Source organism: Polyodon spathula, chromosome 21 (genome assembly GCF_017654505.1).
Source record: "Polyodon spathula isolate WHYD16114869_AA chromosome 21, ASM1765450v1, whole genome shotgun sequence".
In the NCBI taxonomy this organism is placed as follows: Eukaryota; Metazoa; Chordata; class Actinopteri; order Acipenseriformes; family Polyodontidae; genus Polyodon; species Polyodon spathula.
Window position 1 is genome coordinate 10,856,966 of NC_054554.1, and position 22,685 is coordinate 10,879,650.

Genomic DNA, 22,685 nt, shown 5'->3' on the forward strand with positions numbered 1-22,685 from the left:
TTAGCAAATTACTTTTTTTTTTAATGATTAAAATTAATTATGTTTAATTTACAGATGGTAATTTACTGGCAAACAAACAGAATGTTGAAAGTATCCAAGATGCCAGATTTAAGATAAGGAAGCTTCATGATATGACTCATGAAGCTTTATTTTTAATAATAATGTAGGAACCCCATTCCTATTCTACCAACAAAAACACAGCACCTGAACAAAAGACTGTATACAAGTTAATTAAACAAGCATGTTTATTTGACATATTGTTATTTATAAATGATTTCTCTGTACAGACAAGTCAATTTACATTTAGACACATGTCTTCTGTACAAATACCATGTGTTGATCCTTTTTTAGGTCTACAGCTCTGTTATGCAATAAGTTGCATTTGAAGCATGGAGACCAAAGCCCTCTGTTTATCTACAGGACATTATAAATATAATGAAGTTTATTTTTGATGACCCTGTTTACCTTTACCCCACCCTACTATAAGACACCTTCCATACATCATCTTCTCTCAAACGTTGAATCCTTCAGTCCCCAGTGTTAATGAGAATAAGATTAAATGTGGTTGTTCAGTGACATGCACTCACATAAAATAGGGTCCAGTGCATTCAGATGGCACAGGAATGGACTGAGAGCTTCAAACCTACAGTCCACTATTCAGTTAAAAAGTTCACAGTTGAAATTACAGCTGTGTAACTGCATCACCATTTTTCTCTCTCCCTGCTGCACACATTTCACAGCCAGCCAGGCATTCAAAGCACATATCACATTAGTGGTTACACTGTTAATTTCATCTCTACAGTGCATTTCTACAGGGCTGAGGTGGGAGATTTAAATTCTTCATGAACAAAGATGATGATGCACCTTCATTAAGGTCAGCTTCCTCACTCTTTATAGTCCCTCCATCATACATACACACTGGCCAATAATCACCATAACTGTTTACTCCAGTTTGCACTTTAAAACCAGTCCACCTATGTTATTTTGTAACGTTACTAGTATGTTTTTCCTTAATATTTGTAGACGAGTGAACTGCTTTGATAAATAGGGGCAATTATGTATAAAAAACATCCAGCTGCTGGAAGAGCTGCCTGTCTCCAGCCAGTCAGACAGTGATTTCTAGTGGTGGACCCCCACCTCCCCCATCTCAGAAGGTGCTCTGCAGGTGGCAGTGGCAGCCACAGCCTGTGGGGCAGACCTCTTGCGTGCAGAACCACTCCATCATGTGGCTGGTGTGGCCACCGTGGCCGCAGTTGAGGCAGAAGTTGGAGGAGCCGCGAACAGCCACATGGCAGATGGCACACTGGAAAGTGAGTCGCTTGCAGACGGCACACTGTGTCCCCCTGACTTCACTGCGGCAATGGTAGCAATATACTCCGAACTCTGCAGGACACCAAGAAAAATAGTCAGTTACAAACTCATTCCAAGGCCTGGTTTACTAACCCTCAATCCCTTAAAAGTGAATGTGTTTCAGCTGTGACTGTAGCAAGAGTTTACAGTTTTTATGGTGCTCATTAGCTGATTGTGTCATCATCTATCACAAGGTGAACATTTTTCACTAAACTTATCATACACTCCTAGCCTCCTATAGTCATTTGGCTAAAATCTGATAAACACTTGTTTATATACACACATTTTTACCTTTCAGGTACTGTGGCTTTATTACATGGATTTGAGGACTCTCTCTAATTGTGTGCACTGTTGTTCTGCCAAAGTATCATAAATACTGTGGTACATGAAACAGATGACATGAAATTAAATGGATGGCTCTCTAACACCAGTAGTCCTCCTCTTCCCTCACATCCAACCAATAAAATGGGCCAGTGCAGGGCCCCTTCCATTATGAGACTATGCATCTCAACTGAAATAATTTCTCCATCCAGTTTCCAATATGCAGCTGCACTAACTCACCAATCCCCCTGTGAGGCTCTGGGGGGCATGATGCAAACTTGAGGACCTCAGCCCTTTTCTCTCGCAGACCCCAGCGGTACAGGATCTCCCCGTAACACTTCTTAAAGTCATCGAACTGCAGGCTGTTCACTGGGTCCAGCAGCCTGCATAGCCCAACACAAGGAACTCAGGGGTAATAATAACAAAGACCTTCCCTGTATGCTAACACTAAAAAGGCTGTTTGAAGTCAGGCCTACGCACACAGAAAATATTAGCCAATTACACTATTCAGTTAAATTGTAAAAATGTGTAGTGGCCCCAATTAATACTACTACTCTGTATCCGTAAAGCTCAAGAATAAGTACATCCCCAAGGGTCTATTTTGGCTATTCTTAATATATTATAAAAATGATAAATATACTGTAAACATCCATTGCTTGCATCAGACAAGTCGGGTTCTACTGCAGATGCCCTTTAAAGCTAACAAAACTTTCTAACGTCACCAAGCGTCAATTTGGGACACCTGTCGCTGCCATCAGTTATCTAGCAGGTTTTATTACAATTGATTGATGATAATAATACATTATTTTACATATACAGTAGCTGATCATTTGCTTTGGTTACAAGTTGATAAGGGTAGATGCTTCCTTGTTATTTCTGATGGAGCTTGGTACAACACAGATGAGTTTAACTCTCACGCAGAATGGGGTCACTTACCGTTTGTTCTTGTCATGCTGCTCCTTCTCCCGCTCTCTGGGGTCTGTGTGCGCCTGGTTTCCAAAACGATAGTCATCAGGAGAGGATTCCCCCCAGGGTAGGGTGTGCTCAGGGTCCCTGCCCACTGTAACAGACAAAAAAAGTTATAGCGCCATGTCAGATGCCTCAATACAGCGTAAAATTGCGTAGATGACCAGCATGCCACCAGTGCTTTATTCAGTCCTGCTTACAGTACTAAATTTCCATTTATGATTTAAGCAAAGGCTTTGTCGACCATATATTTGGGATTTAAAAAGTATATATGAAAAGCAGCAAATTTAAGTTAGAAAAGTCCTCCTAATGCAGTCCCTGGAAACCCTAATGTGATGCTCCTGCTACCTACAGATTGATTGTGCTAGAAGAGACTATTACCATCCTTCAAGACTGAAGCACCTATGACCACAGCTTGAGTGTAATTTTGAAATACAGGAAGTTTTGCAATAGGAAACTGTTTTTCACATTGGGGACAACATTTAGCGTGGTATTCCAGCTAAAGACTTTCCCTAAAAACAGCAGTAACCTAAGCTAGTTGTGATAGATACCTGCCCCTCACTTACCAATATTCCAGCCACTGGTGTTGAGGCCAGAATGGGAGGTGTTGGAGCAGGAACCGGATGAGGTGCAGCTAGGCTACAGAGAGAAAGAAAGCATTCCATTTGTAACTGTCTAATGAATGAATGAATGAACCAATCAATTATGTGAAAGCATGTACCTTAGGACCTTCAAAAAAGATTTAAACTAACCCTATAAAAAGTATATGTTTTCACATTATAAAAAAAAAAAAAAAAACGTTAGAAAAACATCTACTGCTAATAAAAAGTGCAGTTTTAGCAACTTACAACTGAATCCCATAGTTCTTCATCACTACATTGTGTAAGGCAGTCTTTAAAGTATGTATTTGTAATTTGGTAACGATCATTAAATGTCTAAATTAATTTTAGTTTACATGTTTATGCGGCAGCTTTACTTCTAAATACACTAGACCTCTGTACCCTGTGAGGTAGAATCTGACTTACAAATCTGTTGGGTGGTGTGAAGATGGAGGTGCGGTGTGGGAATTGTCCATAGAGAGAGAGGTAGTCCTGGGGGCTGCTCTGCCCCTCAAACACGCTACACAGCATGGCCAGTGTCTGGATGTCATGAATCTGACTGAAGTGAGCGAGCCTGGAGAAACGCACACACAAGGAGGCCAGGTGAGAACACGGGAGGATCAGACAGAACCGCAGTTATTGTACTACTCGCTTCCCACAAGGTGTTCTGCTGCCCACTACATTTTATCATATGTTGTGAGAGAAAAACAACATTAACCTAAGAGCAACGACAATTGACAAGGAAAACCCTAGAAACAAAGCTGTTGCACTCCCCGCCACTCCAATCAGAACTTACAGTGTCTCCAGCAGGTGTCGTCCGAACGGGTGTCGTGCCCAGGGGGTGCTCTCATCGGGGTCGGAGTGGGGGCTGAGATCAGAGCCTGTGGCTGCAGAAGCCAATGCCCATACCTAGGAGAGGAAAGGAAAATTGAATTTTTTTTTTTTTTTTTTTTAAACAGAAGAAATCTACCATTTTCCAAGAAGCACCAGTATGACGGCCACAGTGTCCCGTCATTTATTGACAGTGTAGTTAAAAAGCACAGTAGTTTCCAGTAACTGATACTTGTCTAACTGTACCTTGGCCAGGTCTCTGCGGCCAATAGCCAGTGCTGCTGCAGCATTTCTCTGGCAGGTATCCTGGATATCATTTGCATGCAGTCTGAAACAACACAAAGGATTTAAACAGGTTAAACAGTAAAATAAGAACATTGCAGTTCCTGCAGATGCTGTGTAGTTAAGGCTGAAGGACTAGCAGACAGCATAGCCTTGTCACTATTTGTTATAGCTAAAGGACTGGGAGGGTCTAGAGGTTGGAACAGGAGGACTGGAAGGCAGCTTGGACTAGTAGTTAGAACTCAGGGAATGAGTGGAAAAAGCGGAGACAGAGCCCTGAAAAGCATTAAGATATAAAAGAACTAATGTTGAACAAGCCCATACACGTATGTCTCTCCCAGTTGCTTGTGCACAGGAAGCAGCCAGGATATATCCTGAATGATCACTTTCCCTGCTGCTTTGATTGGCCGGTTAATGGAGTCCGTTCCTTCGCGCTTCCCCTTCCAGCGTCGGGATTTCTGAGAAAGAGGCCGACACAGGAGAAAGAGAGACAAGATTTTGTAAGATTCAGGAATGATGGCCCCAAATCTTATCTCCCTGCAGAACGAAGAGGAGAGGTGGGCTGGAGCAGCCCCAAGCTCCCCCACAGCCACTGATACAGGTTCTTGCAGACCTTAAACAGTTTGGAGCAATAGTCTGTTTGACATAAACTGATGGGCACTTTAAGGTGTACAGTAACCCTAATTGTATGAATTTAAGCAAGCTTTTGCATCTTTCAAACCAGTTTTTCTTTTGCCAGGGTCTAAGAAATAAATAAATAATAAGGAAGTAACACATCTAATAATAATAATAATAATAACAATAATAATAATAACAATAATAATAATAATAATAATAATAATAATAATAATAATAATAATAATAATAATAATAAACATAATAACAATAATACACATCAAGCAGACAAATAGCCAGTTTGAATGGACCTGCCAGAATTTATTGGTTCAATTTATGCTGAAAGCTATATTCTCAAAGAGCAGCAGAAACTTGCTGCACTCGCAAACAGTATTTACAATTGCATAATTTAAAGACCAGTGCTTCACTAGTTAAACATTTCAATAACAAATCTCAATCTCACGTAAGATGCCATCTTGTTGCCAGAAGGAACCAGGGTTTAAAAACACATTAAAATATTACACACTTCTACAAGTAACAAAGCTTGATGGACAAACCATTCAAATAATAATTTCAATTTGCTTGGTCAAGGCAAGATAACTCATTCAAAACATCAGTCCAGCAAACTAATCTGGTGTATTTCCAAACATAATTATTTTTACAGATATGACACCAAAATTATTTAGTAATTATCCAAGGGGTATCGTTCCTAAACTTGAAACAGTTCAAAGAGAGATCCTAGGGAAATAATTAGTGTGGTAATTTTCCAAGTCCCAACACTGCCAGGAAAAAGAGAAGGAATGTGTCAGATACAGGAAGACATATTAAAAGTTAGGTGTTACATTTAGCAAGTAATAGAAATGACAACATACATTACAGACACATTGTACACTGAAGGGAAAAAGGCATTTATACTCAACACACTATGTGTGAAGTCAAGGGCTGGCTTAAATGGGTATATGCAAACATGCTGTGCTGAATTATTGGTTTATGGATTTCAACTGCACTCCCCATTAGCATTTTGTCCTTGTGTTTATGCAAGTAGATAAACCACAGCATGTATGGATATATGTCAAGTGGCTTTAGATTATTTTTGAGATGTAATCAAGCATCAAGGAAGCCATAATATAACGTTAAATACAACAACTGGTATGACAGTGAGAAATGTAAATGTATTGAGAAAATGAGAGATAAAGAACTACTGATGAGCACTAAAAAATTAATATTTTTATCCTCATCTGGATACACTGAGGAAAAAGGACAGCGGGGGTAGCTAATGAGAGTGAAGACAGTACCGGGCAGTCGTGAATGGCCTGTATGGACCAGCGGCGAGGGGTAGAGAATGGAGGCTTCTGATTGGGAGAGAACACACCACAGGGAGGAGCAGGGAAGCCAAAACACCAAAAACATAAATAGAAATACCCATTAAAAACACAAAGCATCAGGATGAAACAAACAAAAAATATGAAACAAGCTAGAAGTGAACAGACGACCATGCACACCGCAAGCAGGTATCCAACCACTGTGCCAGAGCCAGGCTTCTCTGCAGCTGTGCATCATAAAACACTGACACTCCCTGAACATGCAGCCAGGTAGAGGTGAGGGACCAATCCTCAGCACAGTGGATATCGACATTCATAACAGATTACAAACACAGGGATACAACTAAAACAATCTGTGTGTATTTAGAAGGACTAGTAGCCATTTAACATAAAATAAATCTTAACTGAATTGTATTACATTATGCTGATCGGTAGTGGGTTGCAGACGTGAGGTGATATTTGAATTGGGCATTTCAAATTGAGTCAAAAAAAACAAAAAAAACAAAAAAACTTTCAGCAACAAAATACTTCTTAAAGTATATAAAAAGCATGCCAAATATATAAGTATTGCCACATTGCTTAGCATTTGAATTACCCATGCATGTGCAGCCTTATTATGAAAATTATCTAAGTCCACATATTAATGCAATAGTTTGAATTAATTTTCATGCACACAGATCACTTTAATTGCAGAACCTGAAAATGTTTCCCTTAGTTGCAAAAAGATAAGCAGGAGATTGTGCCAACTGTTAGTGGTACACAAGAGTCAGTTACCAGCACAGAAAACAATGCCAGTTAACCCTTAGTGGTCCATTTATTCAGTGCCTGTCAGGCACGTCACATCTACTTTACTTTCACATGCACGGTTTCAAAGTTTTTTTTTTCACAGTAAAACAGGTTTAAAAGGCACTGCATATCAAAGGGACACTGATATCTCCAGCCAAGCCCCACCCCTTGTTCACTGTATTTTTCACATACCTCTTCATAGTCGTGCATACTGATAAATCCTCTCCTGATCACTCATTTTATCACCAAACTCCTTAATAATGTGATCCAAGTCATTTTTTTATTACTATAACATCTCAAAAAGCTCTGCAAATGTCTGTGATATTCTTTGAGCGCTGGATGTGGAAGCAGCTATCTTCTTTGTTTATGTCCATGTTATCTCTGTGGTGAAGGGGCTATTTGTATTGCTCAGATACGCCCCTTTTTTTTTTTTCGGACTCACTCAGCCATTGAAAGGTTTTCTCGCCTTTTTCCGCAGAGAAAAAACGACCAGAGACCTGTGCTTGATGTCTTTTTAATGATGTCGGACAGGGTCCGACATCGGACTGGAAAGGGAAAATTGTGATGTCGGACCTGGTCCGACACAGGACCGCAAAGGGTTAAACAAACGACGGCTTATACCACAAAGTTGTAAGTTACAGAATATTAGCTCGTAAAATGATTGTGGTTTTTTGAGAAACAGTGCGCAAATAATTTGTCCATCTTGCTTCTGGCGCTATGTTCATCTTACAGACTGTGACTACCATAACAGATATATCCCAAATAGCTTCACATTAACAAATTTCAAATTACAACTAAAGGCTCTGACCTTGTTTTGGGGTTCAGGTTTGTTTTTGGCTGAGAGTTCAAAATATCTAATATTCAATTTAGGTTCATATTCTTTCACTCCAGTGAACTCTCCTATAAAAGAGCCCCACCTTCAGGTAAAGCACCTGCTCTAATGAAGTAACACCCTCGTGTGAAACTCACGGGTATTTGAAGCCCCTGGCTGTGTGAAGCCCCTCCCATCCCTACCCGTTCCTTGTAGTAGAAGGAGCTGATGGAGACTTGCTCCTTCTCGCTGCGTGTGGGGCTGCCGCTGTAGAGGCGCAGGCTGCTCTGGGACTCACTGCGGATCTTCATGGGGGTCATCACTCCGCTGTGGTAGGCAGAGAGAGCCGACAGGGACCTGGGTAGACCAAGGAGAGACCGTTACATCCTGGGCAGCTCAGTATTAATATAGAGCGATTCTCCTGTCTTCTACATGCTTACCTGGGGGTGGGCTCCGTGGGTGACAATGTCCGGTTTATGGTCATGGGCCTTGTGAAGTACACCACATATCCTGCAAAGAGTAAACACAGGATTTTTTTTTTAAATGTTACTCCAAGTCCCTGTCAAAACCAAGCCATAATAATTTGTAATTTATCTGGAATGCATAAAAGTGTTTTAGTTTTTGAAGTGAGGTTTTGCCTGGCTACAGGACATGCAATTACAACAGCTAGTGCTTTTAATTGCATTATGTGTCATTTGTACTCATTACAAACTGAGTAAGCACATGTTTCCAGTTTATTAACATGTTTATGTTCATTTTGTTACTGTTTGTACATTATTTTGGCTAATGTTAACTAAAAACATATGGATTACTGTCTTCTACTTTTGTGAGCCATATTAAATGAAAATAACTATTCACAGAATACAGCTGTGTATCAACTGTATAGTCACAGTTTCAAAGTGTGGACTTGATCAGAGGTTAAAACAAAGAGGCAGTGAAATTTACCTGCCCCACAAAAGCGTACCCCTGAGGTGCGAGGGAAGGGGATGTTGGCATCTTGGTACGATCCGTAGGTGTTGGTGACACGAGGGAAGGCTGGCAGCGGCTGGTTCATAGTGTTAGACAAAACATAGGGATTCCCAGGACCACTGTCTTCTTGAGTCTGAGGAGCAGGAAAGGGTGACTGAAGGTAAGAGAGGTGGAAAGTTGAAGGTATAAGTTACAGAGAAGGGGTAGTGGGGTAAACCCAGAGAGAAGGAGAGAGTGAAAGGCTCTTAGGAGGTGAGGTTGTATATTAGAAAGCAGGGATCTCACCATACAGGACTCAAGGCAGGACACAAGCTGCCTCACACACGGCTCCAGGCAGTTCTGATTCCGCTTCACCTTCTGCAGTGAGGTGTCCTTCAGGATCTGAAATGCAGGAGTGAACAAGGTAAACAGGACTTGCTGATATCAGGGACAGTGCCCACTGATAGCTGAGAGTCAACTGTTTTGCTCGTTGTTAAAGAATACGGTTATGGAGTGTCACAGACTTTCTATACCATTTTCTGTTTCAGTCATTACCTCCTCTCAAACATGTTCCTCTCCAAGTATAGCTGGTACACCAGTGTAACCTTTAACCTGTCCCACTGTGATGGTAAGAAATACCGCTAGAATAAATGAGGTATTAGTTACATACACTGGTGGAAAAGTTTTAAAGTCATCAGGGTGTGTTGACTGCACCATAAAACAACAAAGTCCTAAACAGCAAGAAGAATACACTGTTAAAGATAACCGATACTTCATACCCACACCAAGTTGCTCTTAAGGAAAGGGTGAAATGGTCTTGTTACCTTGAGTATCTTGGCTTTCATGCTGGTGGGTATAGTGGTGGGGCTGACAAACTGAAAGGAGGGCGCAGCATTGTTGGGGTACTGTGCAGGGAACATCACCACCATGCACACGCGATTGCTACCGCAGTGGGCTGAAACTGCACAACTTCTGTTCAAGGCATCCATCTAAAAAGACACCTGGATTAACATAACCAAAACACTTGCTCCTTGTTTAACAGGAGTTCAGGAGAACCTCCTAAATCCCCCAAAAATATAAATAATTTACATAATATAGAACTGCAGTATTTAATACAGTAACTTTGGTTAGGTGCTGATACTTGACAAAATGGCCTGATACAGTATGTGAAAAAATGCGAGTCACACTTTGTACTCTGTTTAATAATAAGGTATTGCACATACGCGTTGAAACAAAATTGATTGGAAGTATTATGATGTGCCGGTTTCTTTTTTGCAACTACAACTTTTCCTGAATAAGGGTATTCTGGCCCAGACTTTTGGCAGCTGTATGCTACAATACTGTTCGAAAGAAGGTCTTTCTCAGAGCAGAGAGTAAATCGTCCTCTCACCTCCACATTGACGTTGCGTATTTGCAAATTGACCAATGAGAACTCCTGCTGCAGGGTCTGCGGCAGCCCCAGCTGGTCCAATTTCCCAGTGGGTGTCATACTGGATTGGAGGTCATCTCGCTGAGCTGGAAACACGGCAGCATTACAGATGAGGGCGTACAGTCATGAACAGGACTTAAAGCTCTCTCATAGTTTTTGTGATTCCTTTTATTGTTTCAAAATAAGGTTTCATTTTATTTTCTCTGGAAATGTGCAATGTTATGTTAGCTACCATCTATTTGCTATCTGGTGCATACTGTTTTAATGATCTAGCAGCGGTGGAGGCAAATGCTGCCCTAAAACACTTAAGACATATAAAACACCCTTTTCAGTTATATAATATTGTACTCAGTGAACCTAATCAGGGGGACAAAAAAAACACTGTAAGAAAACACTTGTGGCATTAATATAGAATTAAAGGGAGGCACCATTTGGTTTTTATAAAGGCTGATGATCTGAATCTTGGTTTAAGGTATGCTCCGGCTACTGCTTTGTTTGTCCAAATACTGTGAAATGTTCATGTCGTTATTTTTTTGTTTAGCTTCTCTCTCACCTTCCTCCTCCTCAGTCCCGTGACCTGGAGTTTGCTGTGGCTCTGAGTCCTGGGAAAGGAGCGTCTTGTCTGACTCCAGAGACATCCCATCCATCAGCTCATCCACCCCTTCCAATATGTTGTTTGCACACAGCTGGGAAATTAAGAAAAATAAACCAGACAAGTTATCAAAGGAGTGGTAATCAAGGCGTTATTTTTTCAGATATGTAGATTTTTTAAAATGCTAAAAATGATTTCCATTACATGAGAGTAGATGTTAAAAACCTCATGCTGACTTGAACTTGGCTCTCGCCAAGATAAGCACCAACTAAGACGGAGCTTTACAGTAAACTAATGTGATCCATCTGCATCTCGCATTTGCGTTTCTTTCCATCTGTCGGATTAGCTATCCTTCTGCCTGGTGTTGACGGCTGAAGTGTTATGCTGGCTCCAGGGATCAGCTTATTTGCCTCCCCAGTGCATCACCACACACAATGGCTGCGATGCTGGCTCCAGGGATCAACCACAGTGCGGTCTCCCCAGCGCATCAGTATGACTAACGTCTGGATTGAGCTAAGTAGGGTACATCTCTAGGGTCTTCAAGTGGGCACCTTCTGTCCTCTGTGTTTTGTCGACTAGCCCACAACACCTCAAGAGGGCTCAACAGTGACTGGTGTTCCAGCATTACTCCCCTCCGTCCCCCCACTCAACTCAGCCCAGCTTACTTACCCATACATCAGTGTTGCTTTCTTTCAATTGTGCTTGAGATCCCCATCCAGAATCTTTCCGTCTCAACCATAGCCAGTTGCTGCTCATTTCTGCTGCTTCAGATAAATTCTTCACTGTGCGACGCAACTCTTGGCCACTGAACCTGACATCTCTGAGAAACCGGTTGTAGAGTGTGCCACAAATCCTCGACAACCTACCTCCACTGGGTAAACTCGGACTCTCCATCCTCCATCCAAGTTTCTTCCTCTCATACGCCTCATCCACAGCATCCTCCCATGCCACTGTTAACTCTACCAGATGAACAAGATGTGCTGATCCAGACCACGAGACAATGCCTGGTCGAAGGTTAGTGGTGGCAATCTCAGGTGGAAAAATAAGCCGTTGACCAACATCTGCCAGCATCTTCCAGTTGTCCTGGGCGAGGCTTAGTTTTAACACCTTTTCTTGGTGGTTGCTCTCCTGGACGGAGGAATATTGTCTATTGTGTGTAATGCTTTGATGGAACTGGTGGCAACTTATTGGTCAGGTTATGCTTGTCTTCCAGTGGTAAGGCCAAACATCACAGCACCTGGTCATGCCGCCAAGTAAACCGTCCTTGGCTAAGACCCACCTTACATCCTGTCAAAATGTGCCTTAATGTTGCAGGTGATAAACATAAAGGACATGAGGGATCCTCACCCACCCAGAGGTTTAGGTTCTGTGGTGATGGGAGAACATCATATGTTGATCCGATGAGGAAACTGATCCTGCTGTTCCACTGTCCATAGGTCTTGCCAGCCAATCTTGTGCCATGTAGAAGGAGCTGAACTGAGACTAAAACCCCATCTTCCAAGCTGAACTTGCCCCATAATATCTCCGATTCGAAGGGCAGCCTTAGCGTCTTCCACAGCTTTCTTTGCCGCCCATTTTCTTCTAGTTTTCAACACAGGTGCTGCCTCCCTTATGCATTTGTCGCGTGAATCTACTAATGTCATTTCCAGTCGGACTTTGGCGCACTTAAACTCCTTGATTAGAGCAGAGACTGGTAGCTGTAGTATTCCTTTACCATAAAGTCCCACTCTGCTGAGACACCGTGGAATTCCCAACCATTTCCTGACGTATGAAATGATTAAAGCTTCCAGCTTCTCAACTGTTGTCAAGGAAACCTCGTAAACAGTCATTGGCCACAGCAGACTTGGCAGTAGGCCAAACTGAAAACACCACAATTTCAGTCTGCCCGGTAAAACGCTGCTGTCTATGCTAGTCAACCCTTCCACTGCTTGTTGTCTAACAACAAACTGTGTCCTTTAGATCCCCGTCGTACCATCTCCCTAGACTTTTCACTGGCTTCTCGGACACTGTTGGTATTGTCTCATCATTAATGTAGAACCTTTTATCTACTACTTTACCTTTAATTATAGAGATGCTCCTTGATTTCGTGGGCTTGAACTGCATTTGTGCCCATTCAATGTTATTGGTTAGCATCATAAATATATTAATAAACAAAGGTTGATAGGTGTACAAACTATATATAAAAAAAAAAAAAAAAAGTGGTGTTTTGATCTCTATGCGAAGATTAAATATGAGATGCCGCAGCAAACTGGATTCAATAAAGGCAGGTTTAAAATACAGATGCACAGACTAGCTTCAATTGCCCATCTCAGAATTATTTTCCTGCAATCACCTAACCTAACCTAAGTATAAGCAAAGGGAGTATATTAATAATTTGACGCTGTGCGATTATACGTTTTCAGACCGTTTCTTACCCTCTGCAGCTGTGGGTCTACACGCCATATCCGCAGGGTCTGGTCACGGGACCAGGTCACCAGCTGGTAATCTTTGGAGCCTAGACAGCAGAAAAAATGAACAGTTCTGTCTGGTATTTGTTCAGCATATGAAAATTCTTCTGTATATCCCAACCCTGTCCTGTTGTACATGGATCATTCTATGCCAACAGGACTGATGATAATCTGGTAAGTTCCTCTTACTCTTAACAGATCCCAAGATAGTCACTTAAAGAATGGATAAGGGAGTTAAAATGAATGGTTGTAAAATCTCAATCACATTTCAACCTTTTTACTTTTTTTCTATTTAATCCCTGGGTTTTTAAATGAAAACCTGTGGTGAAACCTGCTGAGATCAGTCAATTGAGATTTTTAGATAATGTTTTTATGAAAATAAAATACAGAATTGCTGATCTTGTACAAATGTTCTGAGTAACTGAAAGGTCATATATGTATGATACACAAACCCATTGATTGGTAAACAAAGAAAGTGAGGGTTGAGCCCCCACCTTTAGTCCCTACAGCATAGAATGACAGTTTTACAGAAATTATATTACCGGGATGTGAGGCACCCCCCACACTTCTAATGGACTGTTCAACTGAGGCAGGGATCTCAGAGATAGATGTTGGCATATATTTCCTTATTTTCTACCTTTTACACATGTCTGCGCTTCTAAAAGACCAATACACTATTGATCGTTCTTTGATGCCCTTGAAACTAAACAAAGTAACGAAGTGCTGCAGGACGTGGCTGACCTTCCTTCTGCCGGCGCCACTGGAACTCCAGCACAACGTCATCGTGCCCCACAAAGGTGTGGACGGGAGCGTTGAGGTCAAACACACTCCACAGCAGCAGGCTGTTCTCCCGGCGCAGCTGCGGGACCATCACTGTCACTAGGCCGTTAGAGAAAGGCTGGGGACAAGCACGAGGGTAAGTAACCCACTGAAATAGAGTCCCACAATATTCCTCAGCATAAAGACGGGGGCGGGCACAGTCATTTCATCCCATATAAGGCAACACCTAGAGTTCAATAAATGTAACACTTACCGTATACCGTGCCTTCCAGACAGGTACCTGGCAGGACAGTATGTTGAGGTATTTACGGGGTTGACGGTAATCCCAGAACTGCACAGACAAAATCAGTCAGACAGAGGGATATTTTTATTATGTAGGGATCTGAGAGTGACAAAGAGTGACCTTGAGTTATTATTTAGTTGTTGTTTGGCTCTGGCGTTGTAAATAAAGATAGTAGAAACTTAAATATGCACTATTTTTTTTTCCCCACCCAGATGCAATATGTGGTTACCAGTTAGTATAATCTTGTGCTAAGAAATGCTCATATCAAATGTCCACAGGATTCGATGTACAATTCTTAAGATGCATACAAAAATAGGCATGGGGTGAAGGGAAAATAAAAAAATTCAGTGCAGGATTTCCTGAACATTTATAAAATTTACCCTAAAGCTGCTGACTGCCCAATCTCAAACAGGATTTTTATCATTCTTCACAACTGTAATTACTGAAGTGAATCGCCTCACCCGGACAGAGTTGTCCTGGCTGGAAGTTGCCAGTATGAACTCGTTCTCAGGGTGCCAGTCCAACCCATGGATTTTAGAGAGATGGGCAGCCACGTATTCCACGGCCGTGTTGGGTTTCTGTGGAAATCAAAAACCAAATCAGTCAGATGTGAGCTGCTTTTTCATCAAAACTGTATCTTAGTTTTTTTAATTAGGACTCACCCTCTTGTCCCAGATGCGTACATCCCCATCATGGCTACTGGCCAGGCAGTGCTGGTTTTTCTTGTTCCACTTCACCTGGGAGGCACCCGCTGGGATGGAGAGGGTGAGGGGTACAGAGAGCCGGACAGGGGAAGAAGTAGAGAGCAGGTGGTGAGGGAGGAGGAAAGATACAGAGGGAGAGATTTGAAATACAGCTATTAACATCTGTAGTCTAGTGCCTCTCCGAATGAAGATCACATTACTAGATGGACGGTTGCCTTGCATCCAAACAAACAAGAAAACATGAAATGTGCCCAAGAAACTTCATGGCCTCAATATGACAGCAATGTTAGGTCAGTTAAAGTCAAGGACATGCAACGTTTAGCATTCGGTCTTTTAAGCCAACAAACCCAGAGCCTATAGCACAAACGGTGTCTAAGATATGAGGCCTTGACACTGTGGCTGCAGAAGATTTGTCAAATGACTGACAGAACATGGTTAATTGTTCTTGTACACTACCCGAGATCAGCCTAGAGACAGTTGTGTACCGAGTATGAAGCCAAGGTTACAGGTTAAAAAAACTGGTTTGATCAGTATTTTCTGGAAACGAAGAAGTCACAGGACCACAAGAAATAGGAAGTTGATTCAGTTTATAAGATGTGAGGTGTTGAGGAAGCAGTAGTGGCTTTGCAAAAACATGTTAACTGCCACTATGGAGTGGCTTAAAACATCTCTAAAGCCAGTATAAAGCAGTAAAACAGAAAACCACAAAGGTTGATTTTGACAAGCAAAAAGCTTACTTACCCACAGCAGAAAGGGCAACCGTTGGCTTTCTTGTGTCCCTAAAAAGAGAAATAACTATTGCTCTTGAATTGCACTAAAAGGTAGGAGATGTTTAGGGGAAAGGCCTAATACATAAGTACAAGGTGGTTTACTGCAACAACTATATTAGGAACATGTTGAGAACAATATGATCAATCAGTCCCTGTTAAATTATAGCTGCCTGAACAGCTCAGTGTGGTTAATTAACCATTATAGAATATAGGTTTAACAAGAGCCTAATGGGCAAAATTAGGCTCTTGTTAAACCCTTGAAACTAAAAAAAATTTAAATCACCTGGCACCTGTGATTTAAATAATGTACCCAGCTGTGGGTGGTTCTGAACCAGTGCACTCACATTCAGAGGGCCCTGATAAATGCATTTGTATAAAGAGATTATCTGATTATAGCCAAATGCAATCCAAAATGTCTGTAGAAGGCTAGTGCATGGGGTTTTGAAGGCAGTAATTATATTTACAATGTTGAGTCTGACAGGCAGGCAGGCAGGCAGGCAGGATGGACACAATCAGCACATGAAGGTCTCCGTTTTTTGCACAAGGACCCTAAAAACTGGGTGTAGGGCTGTCAAGTTTCTAAACCTGATAAGCATAAATATAAAAAATATAAAATAATATTTTTACTACTTTTTGCTGAACAGTTTTCCTACCTTTTGTCCTGAACTTAGCTTCCATTTTTGCTTTCTCCTCCTAATCTTGATTATCTTAGTGCTACAGTAGGTCTGATGACTTGGGTTAACTTCATCTATACCAGGATTTTATAAACCATTAGCTTGATTAATTTCTAGACTCAAAAGTTGTAATCCTGTCCTGAGTGAGATTGTTTTTTTTTCTCTGTACCTTCTTGAGAATAATAATGTATTTTTTTTATAAATGCGCGTGCTGCAGCAATGCTAATGTTCTAATTGTATTAGCTTTGTAAATTGAGATTGAAAATAATAATAATAATAATACTCTTAATTTCCGTATTGGGGAAGGCGTACGGGGGGAGGCATGAAACGCTTTGTTGTTGCAGGACCAAGGATTGGTGGATACAAAAACAGAATGCCAATCACACTCACCTAGTGTCCCAGATATAGATGTAGGTGTCCACAGAACTGGTTACAAGCAGCTCTGGATCGAACCACGACCAGTCCAGATCACTGCATTACACAGGGAGTCAAGCATTAAAGTTAAACAATAAAGCCCACTGATCTGGAATACAGATATTATGTTAATGATATGTAATAATATGCCACCCTTGCTTTCTTAAAGTACCTGATCACCCGTGTGTGCCCCTGCAGAGAGGTGTGGATCTCACCAGCTCCATCACGCCACTTATACAGGTCCACTCGCTGGTTACTCTGAAATTTAAACAAAGATTTCAGATAAGTACAAAAATGTGTAAGTACTATAAAAAAAAAAGACACAATGACCTACTTTCACATTATGTGGAATAGCTTCTTCTACAAATGGACCATGGTAGGTTTTCACAGAGAATTGCCTCCTCCCTTCTCCCAAATTCAGCCTATAAGGTGTGAGGACTGTGTAAAAGTAGACCATAATGGCTAAAATTCACTTCATGTTTACTTTCTTGCAGTTTCATAAAATTCAGGCACGCTCTTCTGAAGATAATCTTCAGTAGCATAGTAAGAGCTCATGCAAAAGTAGGTAATGTGAATACTGATACCCTTAAGTGTGTTATAAATAAATCTGAACATTTCTAGTGTTTTAAACTTTCAAAATGATGTGTGTTTTTTCGCTCCTAGGTAAGAAGACCCTTACCGAAGCAGCGAAGTAGTAAGCACAGGATTCGTGGGGGTTCCACTGCACTGTCCCAATGTCCCACTTGCTCTGGCGTGCGATCTTCCGAGGGACCTCCAAGGGGGCGTCCAGGTTCACGATGTTCAAAAACCGGCGTCTGGAAAACAAAGTGAGGCCAGTCATGCCAAGAGAGGGTCACAGAACCTGTCCTCAAGAAGTTTGCATTTTACAAATATATTATGTTAAAACTTTGCTAGTTAATTATTTAGTACCTCAAAATAGGGGCAATCAATTAAATATAGTTCAGAACATTTGGACAGTTTTTTTTTTTTTTCTCTCAAATCCCAAACTTTCAAAGGTCATATCTTTGAAATTGTTGGTGCTTGAGAAGAATCACTTCCATTTTCCAATGTTTCTCTTAGCAAAGAAAATCCATGGTACCAACTCACAACGGCTGTTTACAGGGTGATACTTACCCAGATAGCACAGCATGGCGCCCAAGGCAATCCACTGACATAGCAGTGGCCTGCAAACAAGCAGAAATGAATGCTTTAGCTGCAAAACGAAATATACATTATATAGTCATATAATATGCATTGAGAAAACATTATTAAAAAGCCTGCAAATATATGTGCAAGTAATAATATGTAGGTGTGGCTCCATACATGGCACCTAATTAATAGATTAATGAATGTTTGAGGTTCGCAAAGAAAAAAAAAAGGCGTCGGTGATCAATAATCAATTAGTTGTTTCATTTCTAGTTTTGAAAAAAATAAAGTTAATCCTTTAAGAAAAAAAAAGTGGTAGTCTTTGTAATGAAATAAAAAGATTGGTACATCTGTAAGTATAGCGTGGTGCGATGGAGCATTTCAAAGATGCTGACAGCTAAGAGGATTTACCCCAGATGTTAAGTGAAATTCCCCAAAACATGAACTGAGTGAAGTGCTAAGTCACAGGAAAAACAGAGGAAGCTTTCACTCTGACTTCTTTTGAAATGTTTAACTTATTACAGAGACAGAAAAGTTTGATTTTCCTGATTGATGAAGAGATGGAAAATAAATTACACAACAGGTTATCCGTCTTATTGTAGGCTGTCTTCATGGACCACAAGTATTTCCAGAAATAGCATTATTGCACATTTAAAAAAACAGAATGCTGCACTATTCAAACAATCACATTCAGCATGATTCCTAAATAACTTTTTACTACATTCGTCAGTTTTATTGTTATAACTTTCTTAAAGTCGTAACTAATTTAATAAAGAAACCATTATCTAAAATAAATGTTGTTATGCATAAAACATATTATACTGTTTGTTTGCCAAAGTATTCATAAACTTAATATTCCTCTAATTAGCAACTGGTCAGTAAAGCAAATGATTTCTCCAGTGGTGACAGGTTGCAGCAGTCAAACGGTCCACAACCTACATTTGTGTGCAGCCCTTGAACTCTCTCATGCAAGAGGTTACAAATGACAGAAAGTTGAGCCTTTTTTACTTCTGGTAAGCTCTCTTGTATCATTCAAATCAATTGCTATATTGCTTAGTCCCCAAATAGATGAAAATTCAAGTTGAAAAATACTTGAAACAAACGCTCATATATATGGACTTCATGCTAGGCAAGGGGAAAATATCAGTTATTAATTTCTTAATTACAGACAAAACCCTTTAGTATAACTTCAGCTGGTCAGAGCATAAATTGTTACTCTCAGGATTTCACATTATCATGAGTTCAACAACAACAACCTGGTAAAATGATTATTAAATCACAGAAAATGTTTATTGAACAGAGACCCCTGTTTTGGAGTGGGAAATAAAGCTACTGCATTGATTAAGAACATTATTGTTCCTTACAAAAACAACATTACACAGTACATGTATAACACATTGTACTGGTCAAAAGGAAACCACATCAAAACAAGGGCAACAATTCAGGTAAGATAGCCATTAAATGTATTGATCTAAATGCTAGAAGTCTCACAAACAAAATGTTAGAACTTGAAGCTACTGCACTAACAAGTAACTATGATGTCATAAGCGTTACAGAAACTTGGTTATCCGAGAGTGATGAATAATATTAGTGGGTATACACTGTATAGGAAAGACAGGCAGGACAAATGAGGTGGAGGGGTAGCACTACACATCAAAAATAGTCTTGCAGCCCAGGTGTTAAATCTGGAAGAAAGAAACAATGCAGAATCAATATGAATCAGAATAATGGTCAAAAATTCAAAGAGCATAATAGCAGGGGGATGCTATAGACCGCCGAATTCAGGTACAGAGCAAAATAATCTGTTATACAAAGACATTAGAAATGTGTGCAGCAAAGGAGAAGCCATATTAATGGGGGATTTCAACTTCTCCCATATAAAATGGGAAGACCCGGTGGGGAGCACGACAGACTAAATTGAAATAGTGGAAATGACAAATGACTGCTTCCTAGCACAATTTGTCAAGGCACTGACTAGAAGGGAGGCATGCCTTGATTTAGTCTTTTCAAATAAAGACAGAATAAACATTGGCAAACTCAGACCACAACATGGTCTCATTTTGAGTGCTTTTTAAAACCAAAAAAGTAATGACTAAAGCTATGGTTTACAATTTTAGAAAGGCAAAACTATGAAGGTATGAAACAGAGACTAACAGAAGTAGATTTGAGTAAAATAGAGAAAACATCCACAGAAAAAGGATGGATGTTTTTTAAAAATGTAGTACTAGAGGCGGAAAACAATTACATCCCAAAAGTAGACAAATCTAAACCTAAAACTAAATTGCCAAAATGGTTTAATAGATCAATTTAAAAATATATATATATATATTTAGAGAAAAAAAAAGGTATTTTACACAGAAAGAGTACTTGGAACTGCAAACGCAAATCAAAAGTAAGTCAGAAAGGCTAAGAGAGAAATAGAAATAAGCATTGCTAAGGGGGCTAAAACCAATTCCAAAAAGTTTTTTTCCAATCTTATAACAGCAAGAGAACATTCAAAGAGGAGGTAAAAGGTTAAGAGATACACATGGCGAAATCATAGACGAAGAGAAAAAAACAGCAAATATATTAAAATGATCACTATTTACAAGTTTTTACAAAGGAGCTCTTAAAATAAATAAATTCCCTGGGCCGGATGAGATCTGGCCAACAGTTCTCAAAGAAATGAAAAAAGCTATTTACAAACCGTTGACCAGGACACAGGGGTTGTACTGACAGACTGAAGAACTGCAAACGTAATATCGATCCACAGAAAGGGAAACAAAACTGAACCAGGTAACTACAGACCAATAAGCCTGACTTCTATTATATGTAAACGTATGAAAACTATAATAAGATCCAAAATGGAAAATTACCTATATGGTAACAGTATCCTAGGAGACAGTCAGCATGGTTTTAGGAAAGGGAGATCGTGTCTAACTAAACTGCTTGATTTTCTTGAGGATGCAACATTGACAATGGATAATTGCAAAGCACATGACATGGTTTATTTATATTTCCATAAAGGTTTTGACAAAGTCCCACATAAAAGATTAATTCTCAAACTGAACGCAGTAGGAATTCAAGGAAATACATGCACATGGATTAGGGAGTGGTTCACATGTAGAAAACAGAAAGAACTGATTAGAGGAGAAACCTCATAATCGATTGAGGTAACTAGTGGAGTACCTCAGGGGTCAGTACTAGGTCCTCTGCTATTCCTAATCTACATTAATGACTTAGATTCTGGTATAGATAGCAAACTTGTTAAATTTGCAGATGACACAAAAACAGGAGGAGTGGCAAACACAGTTGCAGCTGCAAAGGTCATTCAAAATTATCTAGACAGCATTCACAACTGGGTAGACACATGGCAAATGATATTTAATAGAGACAAGTATAGGGTACTGCCTGCAGGCAATAAAAAAAGAAACAAGGGCCACAAATGGAGATTAGATAATGGGGCATTCAGAACAGAAATTAGAAGGCACTTTTTTACAAAGAGAATTGTGGGAGTGTGGAACCAGCTGCCCAGTAATGTTGTTGAAGCTGACACCCTGGGATCCTTCAAGAAACTGCTTGATGAGATTCTGGGATCAATATGCTACTAACAATCAAACGAGCGAGATGGGCCGAATGGCCTCCTCTTGTTTCGGATCTTTTTTTTTTAATGTTCTTATGTATGCTGTACAGTGGAACTCAACTGTACATGAAATATTTTTTTAACAAACTTTAAATTTAAGTGATATTAAACAGTGTGGTAATAACTGAAAATACTACGGGGAATAAATCCCTGAACAGGTAAAAGGTTCAAAGAAATTTACCTTTTAAAGCGTACTATGAGGAGGGAATCAACTGAGGTGTGTGTAACAGACGTAAATTGCAACAACCACGGGGCAGTCAGACACAAGCGTTACTGGAGTGACAGCTGAAGTTAGAGGGACAAGGGTTAAATTGGGTCCAGAAAAATACAAACAGGACAGGCGATTCTACACAAAACGTATACAGCACAGTTCTGTTCACTGTTTTTGAACAGCTTTAAAACAATTAAAAACAAAACTTTCAGTTCAACTGCCACCACCCTATCCTTTCCCCCTGGTGTCGTCTCCCCTCCCCCGTCTCCCGGTACCTGTGAGTCTCTGAACTCCACCACAACATTCTCGCTACTCCAGCGGGCCGCCATCTTCCGTGTCTCTGCACCATAACCACAACAAGGCATATAGACGTCATTGCGTACAGCCTGCGAGGTGTCGATGTCATACTAGGTCGCTAGGGATACTGGGAGTTGTAGTTCTTCGAGGGTTGAAATGCATCATTTCAAACTGTGATGTAGATGTCTTCACACGGGTCCAAATTAATCAACCCGACCCGAGCCGGCAGAAAAAACAGTGGAACGCTTTTTCTTTCCCCAGCTTAGTATATGCACTGACTGGATACAGTATTGAAGCATTTTTTCAAGTCCAACTGAACTACAGACAGTGTTTAATCCATTATTAACCTACACAGATGACTGTAAAATTAAATATATAAGATGTTTGTGTAAAAGATACAAAGATAAATACATTACCTGATAATGTCATGTCATGTGCTACTGGGGAAGCCAATGCACGCAACAGGAATAATAAACAATGATTTT

At 40.4% G+C, this 22,685-nt stretch overlaps 1 protein-coding gene across 5 annotated transcripts; it reads right to left on the reverse strand.

Annotated features, from left to right (window-relative positions):
- Nucleotides 1-227: 227 nt before the first annotated feature.
- On the reverse strand, nucleotides 228-22,260 carry wdr59 (WD repeat domain 59). 5 transcript variants are annotated; one of them, XM_041222073.1, is made up of 27 exons: nucleotides 22,179-22,260; nucleotides 18,059-18,108; nucleotides 17,604-17,739; nucleotides 17,097-17,182; nucleotides 16,901-16,981; nucleotides 15,808-15,845; nucleotides 15,025-15,113; nucleotides 14,824-14,940; nucleotides 14,333-14,410; nucleotides 14,041-14,197; nucleotides 13,267-13,346; nucleotides 10,814-10,946; nucleotides 10,222-10,346; nucleotides 9,656-9,820; nucleotides 9,138-9,233; nucleotides 8,829-8,985; nucleotides 8,324-8,393; nucleotides 8,087-8,240; nucleotides 6,260-6,316; nucleotides 4,674-4,807; nucleotides 4,314-4,395; nucleotides 4,033-4,145; nucleotides 3,663-3,810; nucleotides 3,204-3,276; nucleotides 2,608-2,731; nucleotides 1,912-2,054; nucleotides 228-1,383 (listed from the first exon to the last, which is right to left on the reverse strand). In XM_041222073.1, the coding sequence occupies exons 1-27, from the start codon at nucleotides 22,230-22,232 to the stop codon at nucleotides 1,148-1,150; spliced, it is 2,976 nt and encodes a 991-aa protein (XP_041078007.1). In that variant the 5' UTR covers nucleotides 22,233-22,260; the 3' UTR covers nucleotides 228-1,147. The 5 variants fall into 5 exon arrangements, with proteins under 5 accessions (XP_041078007.1, XP_041078006.1, XP_041078009.1 ...); XM_041222072.1 differs by having other exon boundaries at nucleotides 8,829-9,006; XM_041222075.1 differs by lacking the exon at nucleotides 6,260-6,316.
- Between the last annotated feature and the right edge of the window lie 425 nt (nucleotides 22,261-22,685).